General features: G+C 36.1%; 1 protein-coding gene across 1 annotated transcript in view; it reads right to left on the minus strand.

Moving 5' to 3' along the window:
• SPAG16 (sperm associated antigen 16) overlaps positions 1 to 24,539 on the minus strand; it is a 417,235-nt gene that overhangs the window by 160,177 nt on the left and 232,519 nt on the right. The window contains 2 exon segments of the mRNA XM_074910337.1: positions 1,647 to 1,667; positions 1,669 to 1,774. Coding sequence (XP_074766438.1) covers positions 1,647 to 1,667; positions 1,669 to 1,774 — 127 coding nt within the window.

Raw genomic sequence — 24,539 nt, forward strand, 5'->3', positions numbered from 1 at the left:
TTCTGTTCCAAATTAATGGGAGAAAATCATTCATCTTCTTTCTGGAGGGAACATTTATATCATTCACTATTTAGAGGGAGATAGCATCTTCACAGTGATTTCACCACTTAAAGTGATTCTTCAATGTGGGCACATGTCTGAAATCTGCAAGATTTTCCACTGAATATGGAAAAAATTCAACAGAATAAATACACAACAAAATGCCATATACAATGTTTTCTTTTCACAAATGGTCTTCCCTAGCTTGGAAACATTACTCAAAGCTGAAAAACAGTGTTGGTGAATGAAAACTGAGCAGCTTTTTCCATAAGTTTATAAAAGAAAATTCTTTTATAATTCTGTTAATTTGCTATGAACAGGAGATTACCGAGCCATTTTCAAGACAAAGTTCCTTGGAGGATTTATTGAAAACAAACAAAAGCAGAAATCTATTTTTTCAACTGAGTTTTTAACTTTTTTTGGTATTTCAATATTTTTTCTCTTTTTGAATTATTCATATTTGGATATCAAATATTCTTATAAACCAATACATTTAAGAATAATGAGTCTTGACTGGCTTCATTTTAACTTCTTGTGCTCTATGCCCAGGATTATTATTAAATGACCTTCTATTCAGTCTGTTTCTATGATCCATAAATAGAAATTGCCTAATGAGCATCTCAAATATTCCACTGTCATTTTCACGTCAGTTTTTCTTATCCTGTGTTTGTATAGCTCTGATGACAATACCTATTAACACACTGCAATAGTTCTTTGCCTCCTTCCTCTCAAATCCCTTCCATGAATACAACCTTCTCTGTTCTGGGCTGGAATCTTGTCTCTTTACACTGTTTGAGAAATGCAAATTGACCATAATGCCAACTGAAGTAGCAACTTGAGAATTTCAAGAGTTGCTCTATGACTAATACCACGACAGCAGAAATAATTATTGAATTTTCTGAAGAAAGAAAGCATTCCTTTTGCCTTGTTCTTGTATTCTACTTGAACATGGCTTTTGCACTTGGTCTGCAAAGCAGCAGGGACAAATATATTCTCCAATGTACTAAATCCATTTATAACTATACCACAGAATGAAGGCAGAGGAGAATAAAGGAAGAGATGCAGAGTTTCTGACATTACCTACAGTGATATATTTTGGAGAAAACAATACATATTCCATGAGAAACCAGCAGTGAGTTCTGGGGGTGGGTGGAATGCCTTCTAGAGGAGGAATAAATATATTACACTTCTATGTTCCTCCAGTGGCATTTTCCCGTTTCCTTTGTATGTAACTTAAAGCACGTGCCAGTGCTTACAACAGAAGCCTGACAAAACAGACCTTCAGCTGCTCTGTCGATAGCACTGATACAGCACAGTGTGCAGTCTTCCAGACCCAGACTATTAGTTGCTAAACCCACCATCACCTAATTAAGACCTATTTATACAGTGATCTCGGTGCTCATGTGAGGACTCATTCATTTCAGATGTCAAGGAAACTTTATATGGTGATATTTTTGGTCAGAAGATAGTATCTGTGTTAGTGAATATTCTAATGCCACATCACCTTTACTTTCTATTTTGATTTTACACTGTCTTTCATTTTTCTCACACTATACATGCCATCACTTTGCTTGAATTCAAGAAAGACCAAGAAAAAGACTGCTTACCATTCTGGCATCCCAGAGAGATTAAAGTCTTGTCAGCAGAGCTAGTGAGAACAGAGTTGGAGAAAGGAAGAAACTCAATGCTATTGACTGAATCTTTATGACCATACATTGTATATCTGCATCTCTCACTGAAAAATAAAATAACAGAAATACATCATTTGTCATTCAGGATAATAAGAACAAGAGACAAGTTTAGGTAAATTAGTAGCGCATTTCATGTATCTTTCCTAGCTACTCTTTAGAAAAAACGAACATTAACAGCTATTCATCACCCAAACACTACACCACAGAGAAAATAAAAAAAACCCAAATCGGTTAGTGTTTGCTTCCCAGTAACGAAGACTATAATGGGAAGGTAAAAAGAAATGGAGAAGCAGGTTTTAAAAGATTGAATTGTAAGGTACAACAATGAAAGCATCACTTTACCTTCCTGGGTTCATCCTCAAAAACCTTGTTGATGTAGAATTTAAAAGGAACATGGATGAAAAGGCGGGATAGGGACAGCAGCATTTCCTTTTTAAAGATATCTTATTCCTTCTTGCTTAAAAAGGGCCTAAGATATCTACAGCACCGTGCCAACATGCACCTTGAAGAAAGCCAGAAAATGCTGGTAGCCTGACTTTCTTCTCAAGGTCTGCAGAAAGACTTATAGAAATTAAGTCATATCTGGTAGTCCTTCATTGAGGGTAAAGTCTCGCCACTGTGGATACCCAAGAGGCCTTTTCCCTGAAGAAGTCTCTTACTATGGATGAGCCCCACCAGTAGCCATTATAAGGTGTAAGATCTTAAAGCAGATGTAAGAAACAGAGATGAACCCCAAGAAACAAGGTCTTTACCATAAACTGACCACAGCTCAGATGGAATTACTCTGTGACATGGTTCTAGAAGTTCTTTCAAGGCTGAAGACTTCCGTCTATCCCGCCTGCCAGCTGATCAGCTATGAAGTAATACCCTAGAGGTTTTTGGTTTTTTTTTTCTTTCTGCTTTTTTTTCTTACCTGTTAACAAGTTAATTTCTGAGACACCACTATTGATCCTCTTAGTTCAGGGTATGAACCCGATACAGATGGAACATAAGATGGGAACCTTTTCCACACAACCACTGTGACACTGCTGTAGAGAGTCAGTTCTCTCACAAAACAGCCTGAAGTTTGCTATCTAGCTGTGATCTAATAAAAGCTTTTTGGCTTCTGTTTTGTTTTCTGTGAGCACACTAGAGAAGAATGTTCCTTAGAGTCCAGGAGAAGTGAAGGAAGAGCCCAAGGACGACTCTCCAGGACCACACAGAAGGTAACAAACAAATCTAGGATTATTCAAACTGAACAGAACAGCAAAGGCTGAACTCCTAAACAAGCATATCAAGATGGGAGACAATTGAAATGAACTGGCATTCATCACCTATTACGGCTGTATACAAGACTCATCCATGGTGATAGGCGTTTCAGTCTATGATTTCTTTAGTTTCTTTACAAACTCTGCAAATTTACAGTGTCTGTATTGTTATACCCTATGAAAACATAGAGGTGGGTGAGCATACTATAGAAAAGCTCAATCAGTGTAGAGTCACTAGTAGTTCTACCCTCTTCATTCAGCTGACTCAAAAATAGTATGAAAAAATAAAAGCCAACAACTCATCATAAATTATTACAGCTCTCAGTGAGAGCTCAGAATTTTATTCCCTGCTCATGTGATTCTGACAGCAGAAACACACCTTCCCTGAGCTGGCTGCTGAATATATCATTGGGGCTTGCAAATTAGATTACTGGGTGGTTCTTAATGGAGAAATTTCTTACAATATTTATTAAGGAAGCTGTCAGCAGAGGGAATTAAAGATGTGATTTTTTTTTTAGCCTTTTTTTTTTTTTTCCTCCCCTTCCTGCCTGTATGTCACCAGAAGAATCTCAGAGCTCTTGCAGGTTTTGTAACAACAGCATAGAAGATCAGTATCTGCAGATCAGATATAGGCCAGCAGAGCTAACGGGTGTTGATGGACACTACCCTGATCACCAGTCTAACAAAGTGACTTCTCAGACCTTTTTTTAATGCCTTTCCACTTCCCAGAGTCAAATACATATGCTGCACTGAGATGAACACCAATTCTGTCCCCACAGAAGGGATAGTAGAAGGGAGATAAGATGTTTCTGAGTAGAAATATTATCCAGGAAATATATTTCAAAGGAATATTAGATTCCACCGGTATCATTTTACAGAATCTATGTTTTTCTATTATAGATAATAAACTATTCAGTATTATCTGTTATATAGACTACGTGTGTTATTTTATCTCAAGGACTCATTTTAAACTAGTCATAAAGTATTGTGGCTGTTAGAGCTCCGTGCACAAGATATCTGATATTCATGATCACTTGATATACGACAATAAAATAACTTCAGTAAAATAATTTTTTGTTTCACAGTCTCACGGTAATGTTTTATATTACAGATATGCCTTTTTCATCTCAGATCATGCACTTTTATTTGTGTAGAGGCATGCCATTTTTAAAAAGTGACCAATGATTTTCTGCTTGCCTGTTACACTGCAAGGACCTTAAGTTGCTGAAGAGTTTCTAACAAGCAAAATCTAGCTGGGTATTTTTGCGGGCACTTAGTTTAGAAAACATAGACAACTTTACATAACACAGTGAGAGTGCTCCACTAGAAGAAAAGGGGATATTCTCCTGTAATAACAGGATGGATGGACGTCCTTTTCAAAGGCACTGGGAGAAAAACGTCTTCAACCTGCTTGAGGAGGCTTGGGGTGAAAGAACACAGGAAAAGGAAGAAAAGTAAAGGAAAAAAGAATATTTTGTTTGTGAGTCACCGACATTAGATATGGACCATCCCTGGCAGGCAGGCTGCAAGAACAGGCTTGTGAGAGATTAATTAGGTGCCAAAGCAGGAAGACCCATTCAGAATCCCTTAGCAAGGTGAAAATGGACTAAAGTGATGGACCATGACAGCAGCAGAAGGGAAGGAAATGATTTGTACTTTTCCATCAAGAATATAAACACCCAGACCTGATGCAGTTGTCTCTCTCCTTGCCACTTCCATATCATTGCGTACTGATGAGCGAGCTCTGGCTCTCAAGATTTAATTTACCACTCTGGTAACTGACTGACTGATATTTCTAAGAACCTCCAACTGCTACATAAAATAAACTCATCTTTCCTTCCAGCTGAGACATAATTTCAGCAAGCCCATCTTGTATACAAGCTATCTTTTGGTCGGAAAGGGGAACATTTTATTTAGATGTTCTTTTTCCACAAAAAAAGAAGTTGATATGAAGGGTAAAGCATCACCCTATTTTTCATGGGAGCTCTTATTTCTATCCAATGTTTCAAGTTTATCTACATTAGAATAAATCTGTAGCAACATTCATTATTTATTTTTTTTTCATTATGAACACATAGCTTTATAGATATCATAGATATAAGCTTCACCATTTCTGAACATTTTAGTTCAGAAGAGAGAGGGACTAATCTATGAATAGTAGGTTAGGCATTTGCAGTACTCTTGTTGTTTACATACAGAGAAAGAAGTTCTAAATAAATGATGCCACGATAGAAATACTGCTCAGTAGTTCAGTATTTTGCAGATTCTATTCTGAACCTCATCTCAAGACACCAATTCCAACCCTCATCCTTTACCTGTGTTATTACTATTTTTTCAATGTAAAACATCAGTTAACACATTTTCTTGACTCATGACTAATTATCCTCAGTGTTCTCTTTTTTCTACAAAATTAATTTCCCTTCCCTTAAATCCAGGTAAGGTAATAATGTCCATCAATAAATCAGCCTTTATTCTACCTCACCAGGTTTTGATTTTTCTTAACAGATTCAAACAAACATGGACAGACTATTAGTTTTAAAAAAGCACACCTGTACTATGAATGTTGGCATTTAAATTAATCATAGCATTATCAATATCACTAGCTCAACAGTGATGGGAAAATTTTACTTGCTCAATTTTTAGAGACTTCTCTTTTAAGAATCGCATTCCAGAATGGTTCATTCAAATTCAAAAGGGCTTTCAGTAAAACTGCATTGAAAAGAGAAGGTATGAAACACTTCCACTTACATAAGACTTCAATGAATATTAACAGGCTGACATCCCTATGCTAATGTACAATCGCAGCCAAATAATGCACTAGTTACAATAATTGAAAAGAAGATACAGACAGTGGGTAGGTTTCCCCTACCCTGTATACTTTCCTATCTGAACAGGGAGAGTTAAAACTCAGTAAGGACAGCAAGCCGGCACGCCCTGATGGGAACATTTTACAATTGCTTGGTACATATTTATTGCTAAAGGCTATACAGGGCACAAAGCATTGGACAACCTGCAGTGCTCCACACCAGCTTAATACTCATTTCCAAAGACACACAGCAAACCAGAGCGACAAGTGAGATTACATGTTGCCAATCCTTTTGCTATTTAAAAGTGTTTTTAAAAAAATCACCCAACACGTGCTTACTAGCAATCCTATGAAAACAGGACAAACTCTGCCTTCTTTCTTGATTTTTTTTAAAGCATATGGTTTCTATGTTCAGCTCCAGTTGGAAAAATTGGGGGGGGGGGGGGGGGGGGGGGGGGGGGGAGGGGGTGATACCATTTCAATGATTAGTTAGGTAGTCATAGTTACTTCTTTTATTGCTGTGCCATATTAAATTTCATTTCAAGCATGGTAATTAAAAACACCTATACAGTCAATTGAAATTAATGAAATTTTAAGCATGTACTTCTGAGTCAGTGTCACCACCAAACATCTTTTTACACGCCTTCCAAAGGAATACACTAAATGCACAAACACTCTTGAACTGTGTTCTTTTCTTCTCTCAAATCATCTCATGGAACAAACACTAAACTAAACCCTTTCTCATGTCTGTTGAATAACATCCTTTTATGTGACCTGCAAACTAGCAGGCAAAATGTCAAGGTAAAATTCACCAGAAAGTCACCTGCTATAAAGGTGGACACAACATTTCTGAGCAAGTTTTGTAAGGTCACACAACAACCAGCCTCCAATCTTGTTATGATATAATTATAACAGTTAACAAGATGATACTTTTAACAAAAACAAATCCTATCACTTTCCCATTATATGACTTTATCTTCAAAATGTGTCTGAATCAGGCACAGAACTTTTCCAGCCAAGATCAATGGGTAAGTATAGCAATTGGGCTGGCTTAAGACATTAAAATGCCAGTTTGGTTTATGCTGTTATAAATGCATCCTATCATGTCTTTACATTTTATGACCTCTATTTTATTTCTAGGTAGCTTCACATATGACACATCCAATTATTCATGTCAAGAATGTAAAACTACCAGTATTTCAGTAAAAAGTGCCTACCATCATTTATGAAAATGATTTTTTTTCTTGACCCATTATTTCACTAAATGTAGCACATTTTATAAGACATTGACATGTGAGGACACTTCCTCTATAAAGTACATTTGTCTCTGGAAAGATATATGCCAGTATGATGCTGTCAATATGAGTAACTTTGTTCAATTATTACTTATCTTCAATAAAATTAAGCTTTCTTCAGATTGTGAACATTCATTTACGCCCTCTTCCAAACTAGTGTTTGACACTTTGAAAATGCAGTGCTAAAGTATACGTTACTACTACTTTTGCAAAAATGTAAACATTTCTTCTCCATTATTTATACACATTTAGAAAGAAAATATAAATTAAATCCTTCTCTGTGTAATTTATCTTCATACTCAGCACTCATGGAATGTTTTAATCTTTGCAATGAGTGCTCTGCAAAACAAAGAGCAATCCCCCAGCTTGAAAGAAAATCTAAGTCAGGGTTTCTCTAGCAAGGGTCAGTTTGCAGAATTACTCCTGAGTTATTAAATCATGTGAAAGCACTTTGTTTCTGATTAATTTTAATAGTTACACTTTTTAAATTCACAGTGAGCAGAAGCAGGATTAAGTATTAAACCTTCCTGTCATCACTCACATGAGAGGCTGCTTTGAGCTCGGCCAGGTAAGGCTGGCTGAATCACATAAGCATGGTGGGTAAATCCTGCTCCCACTGAAAGCAACACAGGGTTTGCCACTGATGTCAGTAGGAGCAGGATTAGATCCAGGTTTATCACCACAGGAACCTGACAGCTCACACTTTTGGTCTAGTGCACAGTAAATTGAGCATGTAAAAGGAAACTGATCTCTGAAGTGGTACGAACCGGTAAATTCAAAGGTACAGTTCTTTCCCTTCCTCTGTCCTTTTCCTCCTCTTTCTGCCAAAAGAAAAACAAAGGCTTAGCAACTAGGAAGGCACATCCAAGAAAAAAAGAACGCTAAACATGATATTAATGTTTTATTAATGTTTTCTGGGTATATAAATAAACATTACTCATCTGACTCAGCAAGTTTACAAGTCTGCAATAAAATACTGTTACATATTTTCGTAGACCTCCTTGAGAAACATGAGAACTTAGGAGTCATACTCCTAAAACATGTAGGTTCTGAAATGGATCAAATTGTTTCTTTTAATTAAAAAGTTATGTTTTGTTTTGCTTAGTAAGTTTTGAAAGGCTACAGCAGTTTATTTTTCAGAGTGAAGATTTCTTCTCTGCAATTTAGCAAATTTCTTTCCCCCTTACTTTTCAGGAGCTGAACTGAGCATGGCAGCTTTCCTTTAACACCAATTTACAAAGACTCAACAAAAGCATCACCAGCCCTGCTTCAGTTCCTGCGGAAATCAGTAATAAAAGCTACAGTGATTTATTAGGTAAACAGGTACCACCTTGCTGCATATGGGAACTGTAGTCACAAACCCCTTCTGGCCCTGTTTGTATAAGGAAAAACTTGCACACATAGGGTGAACTTTTGTGCTCACATGGGATGCACCTACACCTTCAGGTAAGCCCCCAGTCTGCACCAAATTTTTCTAACATACATTGCAAGCCCTCCCTTTTAGCAGAACCCTAAGAGAAAACTGAAAGGCAACGTCTGAGCATGACTGGCCCTTAACTTTAGATCTCACTTTAAGAAGTCTGAACACACTGAATGCTTCTCAACCCACTCTAGTCCCACATATTTTGGGGTTCAATCTTGCAAGTACCACATAAGTGTTAAAATCTACCTGCAGCGGGAATGTGAGCCAAAATCAGGTCCAGCATAGTACACCCCTAAGCTTGTCTATAAAACTTTCTTCCAACTCAAAATACAAATATGGGTCTCTTATGCTGTGGTGCCACCTGTCACGGATGTAGTGATGCACTTCACTTGCAAGAGATAAGCAACAATATATTTTACTGATATAAGACAATGAGTTAACAAAGTTCAATGGTAAATATGACAGTGGTTCAACAAGATCTGACAGCAAGGTACACTTGATTATTTACTGCATGGAGGACAGGATCAGACAAAACTGTCAGGGAGATCCTCCTGTTGAGTTATGAGGTTCAGAAAGAACCGCCTTTCATTCTAAACTCCTTAGAGGGGGGTTAAGTGCGGCTGGATCCAGACTTAGTCTCAGACTTGGTCAACAGTTTACGTCTAAAGGATTATATGTGCACAATCAATCCTTTATATCACTTAGTTGAGATTTCAAAGTTTCAGCGTGTATTCCCAATTCACTTACTGAGTAGCTGATGCGATAAGAATTCTCTCAGCCTTAAGGAATCACCTTGAGGAGGGACCTGAGGGGTCCCTCCTCAACGAAAGATCCTGGCATGCAGCCCGCTGCTGTACAGGAGAGCTCAACGAGCCATGGGCTGTCCACTATTTATGGAGTAAGATGACTGACTCAGAGACATATTTGCATACCAACAACAGACATTAGTTTATTCCAAATTTGGCTTGAGTTAGACATTGACCCACACTGTGGTTAGGTGGTTGCATTGCTCAAATTAGCCCTTGGCTATTGTGTTGTTATCCGTCTCCCCCGAATCCACATGACCAGACACTTCCATTATGACCGCCCCTGGTGGTTATCACTTGAGCAGGGTTAGGTGGAGTACAGGTCAGGTTGGGGCAGGAGCAAGGGAGCACACCATCACACCACCTCCACTAGCAGTGCACAGCCTTGCTACCGTTTACACATTAGTGTGCTGATAACAAGCTACCCAAAGAGCAATGCCCAAACAGAACAGGAAAGCTATTTTGTTGTGCTGCAAATTTATTTCATCTCCAGGGACCCTGCCTTCTTACAGATTTTGCTGTTCTAAAAATTACTTTGTCCTATTTCTATAACTTGAAAGAGCCTCTTCGGCAAACAATACTCAGAAAGGGAAAATTGAATATACCTGAGAACACAAAAAATACAAAAAAGCACATGCAGAACAGAAAACGAGGACAATATATTACATTAAATGAAATCTAATAGCTTGAACTTCAGATTCAAAAAGGCCTAATAGTGAGGGACATTTGGTCAGAACTTCCCTAATAAATTTATAATTAACCAGCAGAAAGCAATGCTCCAGTCAGATTTCTATTCTGCCTTGAAATTAGATAACAGCCAAATAATCACAGTCCTTGAAATAATGTTCTATAAATGCAAGAGGTCGCAAAACTTCATGCTTTACCTTTAGGATTAAAATGCTTATTTGTCTCAATTCCTTGTAATTTATGTAACAGAATATGTATTACTGAAAAAGTAGCCAACTATGACACTTTTTTTTTCTTGGAAGAGCTCCACTATATGTATTTTAGTGTATTCATTGAGTGTGTGGAAACTTCCACCACTAGTGAGATACTGATCAGCTTAGTAAGACATATCACTGAGAAAAAATACTCTCAGCCAAAAAAGCACAAAGGCAAAGTTTTAAGGACACACTGGTTGCTATGGTGTTGAACATAGACCTGACTGCTTGATGTTAGGCTGAGAAGAACCCTTATTTTCTACCATTGATTATTGAGCATGTTTCTGCATACAGTGTACACAGATAGTGGCTGACTGGGTTTTACAGAACAAAAGATGTTTGTTCACAGGTACCATGTTTGGTTATAGCTATCTAGCAGAAGTAGACAAAAAAGAAATATGAGCAATTACATTATGTTCTTTGAGTGATTCAAATACTACCACAAAACTAGGATCTATTTTGATAAACATTGAGAATAATAAATAATAGCTTTATATGTTTTTTATGAGTGAAAAATACAAATTACTGAATTAATAATATTCTACTTAGGTTTTCACTAGAAGGTGTGAAAAACTAACAGCGTATGCTAATAATCTATCTCCTTTTTTATTGGCTTGAAGCATGAATAATGAATCTGCTCATTATTATACTGAAGATTTAGCCTCTTAACATCTTACATTTCTTTGAACAAGTGAGGTATTGTGTAATAAGTATTATTATTTGCATTATTTTCTGCTACCAGCTAAAGAGTTTTAGGTATAAAGCCTAATTTTTTTAAAATGAAAGATAAAACAATAAGGCATAAGATCTCTACTCAAGAATGGTTCAAGTCACTTTGTTCTAGCTTTCCCCATTAACAGTATGATTTTATACCAGTATAATTAAACCTATATAATCACAGTGTGCACCCAAAATAAGTGTCACTGTATGGGAACAGTATCCACAATTACAAGATCAGACTTATTTCTGAAGTAATATAGTGAGGCTGTAGAAACCTTTACAGATGCAATCTGGAACTAAGCACATCTTTAAATGTAAGTATTTTCTTAAATGTTCAGCTGAACCAAGACTAGAAGACACATCACTTTGCCTGAAAATAGCAACAGAAATTATTACTTTTATAGTTATCTCAGAGACACCAACAAGCAATCATCATGAATTGAAACAGCCATTTTTTTTATGTAGCTGGTCTGGACTGAGTCACAGTAGGAAGGGAGGCCAGAGAAGCCTGAATGCCCCGAGAGCACACCATGGACCACCCTAACAGCAGAAAAAGGGTTGCAATTGCCAGGTCTGTCTTGAGGAGGGTGAGGAATACTTTTATAGCATTTCAGTCAGTTCCAAGAGGACAACTGCTGAGATTAAAAGTTTTACAATAGAACACATACATTTTCATACAAGATTGTAACACATTCTTCATTACCTTTTACTATGGAGGCTCAGTTGAACTCTGTACCTTGTCAAGGTATCTTTAAAGTCTGACTACTCAACACCTAATCATTGGTAGCACCAGGCATTTTCAGCTCAAGGCAACAGCTGTTACAAAAGCTCACTTTCCATTGAAATTGGACTCCAAATCAACTGTGATGATTTATTTTAGCCACTTTAGTTTGAACAGAAGCATGTTACTTACAATCCAAATTTTTCAGAAGCGAGATGCATTTTTATATGCTTCAACTTTGGATTATTTTGCATTTGAAAAGGGCCATATTTTCCCAAGGTTAGCATCAGGTCAATAAAAATGACTTTGAAAGTCATGGGACAGGAACAAGATTTAGGCATTTATAACCAAATTCTAGATCTTAATAAGCACCCTTTCCAAGGACCATCTTTGTCATATACAGCACCTTGGTCTTGCTTGTAAGTACTAGTAAAAAGACGATGTCTGGAAATGGTCTGAATTATTTTATCTTGACAGTATTTAGCAATTTTCAATCTATTTCACCCCAGAATGCAGTCAGAAACAATAAATTTGTTAACACTACTCTAAGGAACTCAACTTAGTAGGCATTCCCAGAACACCTGTAACATGCACCTATGGGATTTGGACCCCACATAAACTGCATTGTTACCCACTCCTAACATGATGCAGGAATGCACATCCAGGATTCCTTGATCAAATTTCAAAATCTGGGTTTAGTTTTTCCCTCTGCCTCAGGAAAGTCAACACCCATGTATTAAGCCATCCATTCATGGCTATAAGTTTCTAACCTTTTCATCAAGATTGACTATGTTCAGAAAATAAATTCAGTCAGCTGAAGAAAAAAATTTCTGCAGACCAGTGGTCACAGCACTCAGAGTGACAAGATCTGAAGCAGTCTCCCTCCAAGATCAGCTCTTATATTTCATAGTTTTTGGATAAAATGCCATTTCAGTCCTTAGGACAAGAACTAGAACACAGTCTTCTCTTTCTCTGAGATGCCTGGGTCTCCCTTGCACAGCACAGAAAGCAAGCATAACCGTCTATCCCAGAATTATTGACATCAATCGAGGTGCAGGGTGCACTCAGGTTCAGAAAGGTACATGGTGATGTTTATATTATTTTTGACTCTAAACCTGGCTCAGCACTTTCTGCACATCAAGCTTCCTTAAGGATTTTTTTTTGTTGGACAGTTAAGGACGGGAGGCACCAAAAATCACTTATTGAAAACCATAGCCTTATTTTATTAAACAATTATCTCCTACTCCCTCAAGGCATATGGGTACTAGATAATCAGATAAGCACAGTCTCAGTAATAATAAAATAGATCTAAACAATTTAAGATGACATTAAACACTGCAAAACCAGTACCAGCATGTTTTCTGCTCAGCAGTTCTCCAGCCGAATAAGCAAAGTCTTGCTCCCTGGTGACAGCAGGTTATCCTCAATTATCATATCAGCTGACATCAGCACTGAGCTGATGTCCTGTCTTCTCAGGCAGTACAGAAGCTGCCACGTTTTTATTATTTTTGCCTTTTTTTTTTTTTTTTTTAATAACAACTTTACAGGTAAAAATTCTGCCTTATCTGGCTAACCTTGAACAACTAAATCCAGATGTCTCTTAACTAATCCAAGAACTTACTGCTATCGGTTCTGAAATATAACGGTATAAATGTATTTTGGTATACCACTGCCAAGTGATTTAATTTTGTGTGTGTATATATTAATGCTTATGTTAGAACTGTTCAACTCAAACAGGTTATTGTACAGTTTTAGGCTTCTGCTGTTCAAATAAAATATTGGGGAAGATGTAAGCCATCTAAACTCAATATTCAGATCTCCCTTATGGTGCATTTCAAGTACCCTGAAGAATTTTCTGTGTCATTTTTTTCATTCTCTTCCTTTTCATCATTTATTTTACTCTTCTACTTGATTACACTAATAGATAAAGAATATGGTATTATATGCACATCTACTGATTGGTCACACATAACAAAGAAAATGAGAAGTGTGACAATGAAAAATAAAATATGAAATATCTTTACACCAGAAGACCAGACAAACTTACTATGCTATATTGGAATGCACATTTTCTGTTGAGTCCTGGTATCTTACTGTGAGGCTGACCCAATCTATTTCTTTTGAAAAGACACTGATGAATGCAATAAATAATTGCTTTTTATAGGATTTTAAGTCTGTAACAGTATATAACAGCACATTTTAAAGAAAATGCTACCACTGTAACATTAAAGCCTAAAATACCTTGCCAAATCCTGCGCTGTGTTCATCCCACAGAGATCGATCATACCATATTCTCTGTAACTTTGTACATTTAGGATGAGATTTCCAATCTTCCCTGACAACGCAGAGTCTCAGATTCATACAGCTTTTGGATGCCTAAATAATCAGTTAGATCCTTAATGGGATTTTCAAAAGTGACAACGTGCCTGCTCCAACAGATTTTTGATCAACCCTTCAGGCACTGTTAAAGATCCAACTCTTTGTGCATATTAAATGATGGGAGCCCACCCTTTAACATCTGCTTAGGTGAGAGCGTTGTAACATGTCTTTATCAGAATTAGGGAGAAGCTGACAAGGAGAACATTTGCCTCACTGAAGAAAATGAAGTGACTCTCTCAGAGCTTTTGTTTGCTAAGAGTCGACATTAAACTGCAGGAAGGATGACCTATGTTTTCACTGTTTCTAAACCAAAATTCTTGCCTTCCTTCCAAAGCTATCAACTCTTGTAGTAATACTTACAAAAGGGAAAAACTGAAACAAGAACTATATAGGAGACCAGCAGAATAAATCTAGAGAATTCAACTACATCCACACAGTTTTTATAAAACTGATTTAATTCAGCTATCATCCCTCAAGGAAAAAAACCCAAACACTCCCCTCCTCCCACCAAAAAGCAAAAAACACCCTAACAGATACTCCAGCATTAATTTACCTCAGAATCCATTTGCTGGTCTAGCTTTATAGTAATGAAATTGCATATAGGATAGAGAAAACCTCATAATTTAATGCCTTTCTAATTTCTTTTTTCCATATAAGATTAGACTGACATCTCTATATCTTAATCCCAACCCATATTCAGGAAGATTCATGTAAGAATCATGGGTAATTTACATGGTTCAGTGCACATAGAAAGGGACTTCCACAAGCTGTGTTCCCTGAACATCATGTGCAAAGGCATAGGCACCAAAATTATAGGCAGTGACAAGGGAATGTTAGAGGCCCCTCTTTATTTATTAGTATATTGTAAACCAGGAACTTTAGTCCTTCTAATTTTTCAAATAAAAATTTATTTAAAAAAAAACAACAAACCAAAAAAAAAGAACAGTCAGTTGCACTAGTGCAGAGAACCATGAGAACCTGGGCTAGTACTGTGGTATTGTAAATTAGTATGCAAGTTACACAGAAGATTAATGGATAGGTTGAAACTAGAGAGTGCAGATTCACTGCATAAAAAACAGTGTTACTTTTGTCATATGTTAGTTTATTTTTTTCCATATTTTAAATTTACTGAAATTCCTTTAGACTTATTAAATGAGCAAATCCTTTTTGAAAACAATACAACATGGCTGAAATGCAATAAATATAAGCACTTTAATATTTAAGTGAGGAAAATGAATTTCAATGTTTTCAAATTGGTTTTCTTCAGTGCAGAGTTTCTTTATTTGTCCAAATAAAATAGATTTGAGTGGGTGGCAGCTTTAAGGAGATAGGCAGCACTATTCAATGGCTTTGTGAACTTGGAAAGATATTATGAATAATGGATTTGCTCTGCTCGTAGACATGGAGCCACAACAAAACCAATATCATTCTAGGTTCTCTAATAAGCAGCTGCTGGAGTAAGTAATAAAAAGCCTGGTGTACTGATTTAAGCTACAGGTGCTAGCATTTTTCTTCAGATCATTGTAGTAAACTGTGGGACTGGTTCTGTGTTTTCAGCAGGAAAACTACTCAAACACAGAATAGAGATCTCAAATTCTGCTCCCAAAAGTCTAACTGATGTGTTTCATAACGAACAGAGTGGTACTTGCCAAGATTTTAATACTGGTGTTCTGATTCTAGAAGTTATGACATTATCTTACCTTGTTCGTAAATGTATCTCCAGCAAGTCACTACTAAAATCTTTAGTTGCACATAGCAAATTTCTAGCTGCTACCTTCACACTTAGCATTGCATACCATGTCCTCAAGACCTTATTTTCATCTTCACCTTCCAAGCAGTTAGTTCAGATCTATATTACTATGAAACAAAACTCTGATATGAAAAAAAGTCTATGAAAAGGGCTTTTTAATTGGCAGAACATAACTGCAGAACATCACATATAGTATTTTTATTTTTTTCTTAGAACTTCAGAGGAGAGATTCAAGTATAACTTCGGCTATGTTCACACTGTGCAGCTAACTGGCATGCCCTTTATGCAACAGAAATGGTCCATGACGATCTGCTCTTTATTAAATAATTGACAAATTTTGTTGACATTTTACTGCAGTCTCAATATTAAGACTCTATTATCTAGAATTTTTGTTTTGGTTACAGAAATATGTTTGAAAGAGATACTAAAATATAAAAAAATACATCCGGTTTGCATCAACTGGATAATTCCAATTCATATTTAATAGGTTTCCCGCAGATACACATGCCTTTGAAGCCTCTGAGTTCAGTAAAGAGATGCATAAAAATTGTCTTTCAGATGATGAACTGATTCCTAGCTGGGAAAGATACTGGCTAGTCTAGAACAAGATTTTTGCGTGATGTTGTGTTTCAATTCACATCAGAAAACCTACTCTGAATACTGGAAGCACAGAAGGGAAGTTTCCAACATTTTTGTTTTCTCCATAGTCATCTCCATTAAGACAACCCCACCCTGATGCCCTCATTTTCAGGAGAAGTGTGAATTACTGGCTATGTAAAGAGTTCAAAGACTTAACCACTTGTATGGTGTGGATATAAGCTTAATAGCTTTCAAAATCTACTCTGAAGATTGAGAAAGAAAAATCCACACAGGCTACCAAAGAAATTGTATTATATGTATGTGGTATGACTACATACATATATAGGGGAAATTTATGGTTTAAATTAGGAAATTTAAGATTTAGAACAGAAATGAGGCCCAAGTTTTTGAAAACTGTCACTGAGAAAAGAAACCACTGTTGGGCTGAAAACAGTATTCATTCACATTTTAAGAATGTACAAACACAATTCAATGTCTTTCAACCTAATAAAATACCTGGGAGATGCTTATTCTACATAAGTCATTGTTTAACGATGAAGATGTGACTTGTGTGCGTATTCCAGCTGAGGCTAACCAAAAATTTATCTGCTTTAATGGGATACACATGGTAAACAACTAGAGTTCCAGTATCTGGGAGAGAAAATAATCTGGCAATACAAGATTTAGTGTAAAGTCTGGACCTTTTTTTTTTTTTTTTTTTTTTAAAAAAAAAGGGTAATTAAAAAGAAAAAAGCAAACTCCGAAAGCATGAAAGCATTCCCCCCCCCCCCCCCCAATCAGTGAAGGCTGCCTGGAGCTAGTGGACAAGAATTCAAACACAAAAATTTATATGTATAAAGGCACCATTATGGCCAACTTTCATTTTGAAATCAAATGACCAACACATCTAATTTCGAACTAGGAGACATTAGCAGCTAAAAATAACATTCAGGTGGATAAGCCTATCGAAGTACTGCTGCTTATGAATAGTAAGATATACTCCTGTTCCTGTTAATTCACTGGAGATACAAGCAGGGAAACAATCTACAATTACTTGTGGTACAGCACACTGATATTAGGTAACACTTTAGTACCCCACTTTAACATGTATCACAGACTATGCGTGTAATATTTGCACTAACTGGTACTGACAGGATATGGTTGTGATGATTGAAGTTCATCATTTTAATGAACTGTTGTCTTCACTGAAATCTGTAATAATATCTGACAGCTTCCACTGCTGTATGAATTACTCCGGTGGTACAATTCATTTTTGTTTTAGTTGAGATACTGTAAGACAATATTTCTAGGAAAACAGGTTAGGTCAAGAAAAGACTGCCAGTAATGAGTGAGTGTAACATGGAGGAGAAAGAAAACAACTGGATAATGAGCGTGGATACATAGTGAAATACTATACCATGACTTAAAATTAACTGAATGTCTGCAGTGTTGATCCTTTCCATTCGAATACTGAACATAAGACAGTGGAAGCACCCTGTCAGGATCTGAACAATATTTTGCAGAAGCCATAGTTATAATACCTGCACACTTGCAAATAAGATGAGGAATTCAACTTGCACATTGTCAAAGAGAGAAAAAGGAAACCTGAGCCTACTACAGTATACACTGTTAAATTGGAGTAAATTCTTTGGACCAGCCAGCTGGTTTGGTTAGGATTTGATGGAAGGAAGTCTAAGTACTACCTTCATAATTCATCCTGCTCTTGAACTAGCTGTCAGGGAATCTAGGAAACATTTTGACAGGTAAGGTAAACCAAGTAGAAAGGTGTCCAACTTACAGAAGATCACATTACCATAGCAGTTAAAACAAATAAAGCATTCTGCTGTCTGACAGGAATCTCTCTGCCAACTATATATAATTTAGGAAATTTGTGCACCCTTGGGCTAACAGAGGGCAACTGGAACACAAAAAATATCCCCAACCAGATCTAGTAAGCTTTTCCAAGCTATACTGGATGCTGAAATAATGGAAGCAAGGAAACTGCTCAGATAAGAAAAGGATACATGCTTTTATGCAAATCAAGTGCAACTTTCTCTACTATCTTTTATGGAAAGGAGATGGAAATCTTACATAGGTAATTGATTACAGAGTTGAGGTAAGCCTGCTAGAAATATTTGCAGAAACAAGAACTCTAGATATTTTAGAGAGCAGCTCCATTCATCACACTCTAGTTTAAAAAAAAAAATAAATAAAAAATAGTAACTTCAATTTCTTTTACCCTCCCTTAACCAAAACCAGTGCTGTACATTTCAAGACCAGTGGCAGAAACCAAAAAGCAAAACTCTTACATTTCTGTCTTCTCAATGCTTTGGGAATAAAATTCACAACATTTTTGATACTTTTAAAAAAATTGTCATTTTAACTACTAAGAAATTCAAGTATGCTTGTTATATAAAGGCTAAATTATCATAGACAATTCCAGAAAAAAAACACTGATACATCTAGACCTGTAGCCAACAGCCACCAGTACAAACATTTCAGCAGAAGCTACACAATTGCTGTCATATTTATCAGTGTAATTCCATAGAGACATGTTTCTACTGTGTCCCAAATGGTGATTAACTTATGTCACAAAGTGTAAAGGCTGACGGTCTTTGCAATATCGCTAACAGCATGTGCCTTCAGCTTCTCTAAGTGTATGTGTGCTTTGAACATTGCTATGCAAAGGCAAACAAGTCCAGCATTGCTTTATCACTACATCCTTTAGGTGACAGAGAAATAATAACGATATAAACGTATGTTTCTCATGAATCTATACTACTACTGAAAATCCAATTCTGATTTTCTTTCTCCTCACTCTGTAGGAAGACTATTCACTTCCACATTTATTTAATGTTACCAAGGAATGGTAAGTTAGGTTTTTAATTATGGTTTCAATAGTAACTTGCTATATGGCCTTACCTAAAGAACTTACATTCGGTGCAACTAAGTCTTTGCTTAGTTTCACCAAATGTAAATAATTGTACCACTTTGACCAGTTTAGGCATTCAATGGGAATTAGGTAAGACTCATCTGGGTTTTTTTGACTTGCAAATATGGAACCATGTTAAACATTTCTCATTATTAATGCCTGTTGTCTTGTACTAACTCTGTAACATGATTTAAATAAGTTTACAATACGAAGTTCAAGCTGCACTTCTTGATTAAGTTTTGTACTTCAAGATACATCTTTTTCAATATTATGAAGATTAAGCCATATTTTCCACTCAGTCAAACAACTACAATTTTGGATATCAATTTTTCCCTGATAATTCACATCTTCAAATTGATTTTTGCAGCTGGCTCTCTGGGAATTATAACAACTAGGTTTTAGACTTTCTTGGTCCTGAAAAATGTGTTATGGAACTCTAGCATAATTATAAATTCGAAGACTTGGGCATAGGCCTCATTTTGATTTGAGGGATTAATAGCAGGTACTCCTCAGAGGATTCCAAAGGGAATTCTCCTTTATCAAAATGGCAAGCATTTCCTGATGTGCTGTCAGAACAGACATTAAAAACTACCCAAAGATGGTCCTTCCACATTTCCTCTGAGTTCTTCTACTTGCCTTCTAATTTCCTGGAGGACATTTGTCTTTTCTGAAAATAGATTAGCTTCACTTTTACTGGAATCAATTAAACACAGTATCTGGCCAGAGCAGCTTGTGGCTTCTGTCCCGCTGAAAAGCAAGTCAGCTGAATGCAGTTTGAAAATGGGTATTTCAACAATCACTGGTTGCACACCCTCATTCTGATTCAAAATGTGAAAGTATGGCTCCATTTTGAAACTAGACAATCTTTATGACTTTCTTCAAAGAAGATTTTCTAGAGTCCTGATATGGATACATTGGGTCTGATGAAAAGTAACTAAAAATCTGATAGTAAATATTTTATTTAAAAGCTGTCTATTGCCTAAGGAAAAAGGAAGAAGAAAAAGTATGAATGTAAAAGATGCCAGGAGAAGTTAGGCTAAACTCTGTGTCTTTTCATAATTGCTCTGATGGTACAAAGCAAATAGTTTGACTAGCCAACTTGGCAATTCAAGCAACATTAGCTCACTTCTTTATTGAGACTAAAGCAAAAAAAGTCCAACCAAAACCATAATAGCATTTTAAAATCTAATTAATTATGTCTTGTACTGCACACTGTCAAGAGGTGTTAATAGATAATAAAAAATGCATGCAGTAACATCATTGCATGGTATCATTCCAAGAAAAGCTATAGTTGACTAGGGGCTTCTATTTAAACAAAATCTATCCCTGCTTAATTTCTTTAAAATGTATACTAACCTTAAATTTCCCAAAATTAAAATGCTTCTTATAAGAAGAAACAAAACTATAATCAGCAGTTATCAAGTGGAGAGAAGTTATAATGGAAACTAAGAGTCTTAATGTAGGCTCAAGAACAGAAAAAGGAATTATTTAAATAAACTAGGAATTAGTTAATGTCATACACATCTGGCACTTAGCGAAGAAGTGAAAATTTCCAGTCTTGTAGGAGAGCAAAAGGTGTCAACAATTATTTTTGTGTAAAATCAGTAAAAGAATATATTAAAAAGTTAGTGACAAGATACTGTTTTAGTGGTTGCACAGAACAATTAATAGTGATTATGACAGATTAGTTACTTTTTAAATTTACACCTGAAGAAATCCACTAAATGATACTAGTACTGACTGATGATTAGTGTCAACAACTACATTTTTTAGAATTGTAAAATAAAATTTTGATTATAGGAAAAATTTCAGGGAGTTAGACAAAAATTACTGTGTTAAATGAAGAAGAAAACTAGTGATGGATTAAAAAACAGCAAACAAAGCAGCAATGGCTCCAATTCACAAACATTTATTCACCCTGAGGTCTCTGCTGCAGGACAGTATGGAATTACTTTTCTCAGTGGCTTAATTTTGCACTGATGAAAGAAACCAAAGAAAAATGGAGAACTGGTCCAATGAATATACAATGGATAAAAGAGAAAAAAAATTTCTGAATGTTCTGAATTTGGTGCAAATAATTTCTCAAGCTTAAAGCATAAATAACAGTGTTTGCATTTAACATACAGTCTACAGCATATGTTTGCAAAACTAAATAACCGCCTGTGTTTACATGAGATATATGATGTTCATTTTGATTTGCATATCAGAGATCAGGCTGTAAATCTCTGATGATATTTACAGTTGGATAATTGAAATTAATCCTGCCAAAATGACTCCGACAGTCCTGAATTTATCGTCTGAGAAAACAATCCTGGAACTGTTTGCCAAGCTATTAACACGGCTGCCTATATATTTTCAATCTGAGCTATGTTGCTGAATAAAAACCTGTTGACAAATTATAAGCTTCTTTATTTCTTCCCCCCCCCCCCTTTGTGTTCAAGTTGCTTCCTATAATCATTAAGAAGGTGGGATAACCTTAAAGATAGGAGATATGCCTATGTTTTGCTGGTTTTGTTTTTCTATTTTTCTAATCATGACAGGTATGTTAGTTATCTTTCTTCCTCATCTCATCTTGCCCCCCCGCTAGATGTTACACCATTTTCTTTGTAATTTCCTTTAAAAGCAGCCAATTCTCCCAGCAGAAAGCATCAAGAAGTTCCAACACCAGAACTGCCTCCCTCAAATCTTTCAGTCACTTGGATCATGGTTTCATCTCAACGCGTGTCTGTGTCTTCAGGGAAGAAGAAAGGTCCTTGGAGTTTTGTTTGTTTGTTTTCTGTTTTGTTTTTTAAACTCAGTAAACATCTTTAACTAGAAGGCACAGAAGTTGTCAGTGAGAACAATATGTTTAACTACAAATCTACCCCACATTATCCTCCTGGTAAGAATGCTTTTTGTGGCTAGATATACAGCAGAAACTTCCAACATACACAAGAGAAAAATCCTTGTGTATAACACCCATTCCAAAAACAAAACAAAAAAATCAGCAGTAGTTTCACCTTCTAATAAATCAAAATTAAAATGATTAGCAGGTTAAATTTTCTTCCCATTGGCAAATAATTACATAATTTATTTGCAACCTTTTCCTGTTTAAGAGATGTTGCATCTCCTATTCTTTGGCCTCCAATAATTGATTTGATGATTATGAAAGTTGCACCTTGGGTTTTGGTGCTAAAAGACAGCAAACGGCCTCCCCGCTTTCTTGATACCAGGTTTTCAACCATGGAGAACTCTAAGTATTTCAAAAGCCATATTTATTTTAAAAAGGATGTTTCTAATATATAAAAGTAACTTTCTGAAGTCTGGAAATAAAAAGTTGACTGCCACCCATTACAGAATGTGTGTATTTATATTTGTAGCATTTATTTACAACATATTTCTTTTATAAAGGTGGCAGTGATAGCTTTGATACTCATCTTGATTTCTTCCTCCCCCCTCCAATACGCTGCTTTCCAGGACTATTCAATTTGAAAGCAAGCATCCATCCAAATATATATATAAAATAATATTAAGGAAGAAAGACAGCTTTTATTCATAAAATGTTAATTCCTTATTAGTGGAAAGAATAAATCTGTAGACTAAGCAGAACAACTATGATCACTGATTCTTATCCTACCACAAGTATGTTAGATTGTGCTCTGTCCCCTGTTCAGAGTTTGTGTCAACCAGCAGACACCCAGAGAGGGAGAATTCTAAAGATGACAACTAGATAAGCACAGATTCCGTGAGGACGGGAAGAAAACAGCCTTTCTTACCCTTGTGGTAAGCCTGCTCCACCTTCCCATTTTGTTGCACACACCAAAACTGTGAAGAAGTCTGAAGGAGGTTACATATTTATATGGTACCTAGAACAGCTGGCTTCATTTCTATCAGAGGACTCCAGGCATGTAACAAATTTACAGGGGGCACACTAGGAAATATCTAGAACTAGTGTTGCTAAACTCAGCCAATTAGCTTGGCAATCAGTATTGCCAAGCCAAAACATGCTGCAGGTTCTTTTGTATAGCATTTCTGTATATAAGCATCAGCAAATTAACAATCCAGAGTGGAAACTACCAGACTGATTAATCTGTCAACAGCTTTCCCTTATTTCTGTATCTTGCCATATATTCTGCATAGGTGGATTTTTCACTTGAACATGAGCATAAGGATCAATTGCAGATGACTGTTCTGCAGAGTTAGGTCTTCAGGTGGGATGTCTTTAGCTTGAAACATCCATGTCTTGTCATCAAATCCCTTTTTACAGAAGCTCTTCAAGACTATCTAATTTTTCCACTGTACTCATTTTATACTAAGTGTATACACCACTTCTACAGATCATCTTACAAATTCATCTAAACAGAACTCAATTGTCTTTAGGATTTAGGTAATCTAACATGAAAGAATACATGAGCTTTTATTGTGAACAGACTGAAAGTCCACCAGTGAGGACTCCAAGTAAGGCTTTTTTTATTTCATGCTCTGAATACTCCTATTTTAAGAATACTATGCCACGTTTTTGTGCCACCTCCTGCTCCCTTTAGCCACTGAGATTTTTGCATGACAAGGTTATTTGTATGCTGATAACTAGCCCTTCACATCACTGCTGTGCTCCTTACTCTCTTATTTTCAGCTGCAAAATGCACATCAGATACACTGAAGGTAGAAATGAGAGCTGGTAATGAGTGTGAGTGGGAGGCATGGGTTGGTGATGAAAATTTGCTTTGATTCCTCTGACTACAAAAGCTTCCTTGGTAGAGAAGATATTTTAAAGTGTCTAAACAAAACCTTCGTCTATGCAAATCCAAAACCATTCTGACATAAAATTAAAGCTATTCTTAGTATTATTTCTTAAAGATTATGAACATGACACAAAGGATGATCAAAGTATTAAAACCGTACAACAGGTTAAGAAAAAAGGCAACAATACAACAGATTTCCGGTGTTTTCATTTCTAAACAAAACACTGACCATTAATTCTTATTACTGAGAGTAATTGTGGAAGCATCATCTGTTATCAGAACTGGCTGACAATTTCTGTTATAAAACCCACTTCTCAGTTGTCTTGAACTTTGCCAAACTTTAACTGCTTTGTCTATGATTTTATAAAAACTGAATATTTGTTTCAAGCTTTTGTTTTAAGCAGCTGCTCTCAGCTTAGCCAAAATAATTTGGAATAATTCATGAAAGGACACATTGCTTATCCCATTTTGAAAACAATGTTTTTATTA

This window comes from Athene noctua, chromosome 7 (genome assembly GCF_965140245.1).
Source record: "Athene noctua chromosome 7, bAthNoc1.hap1.1, whole genome shotgun sequence".
Classification (NCBI taxonomy): Eukaryota; Metazoa; Chordata; class Aves; order Strigiformes; family Strigidae; genus Athene; species Athene noctua.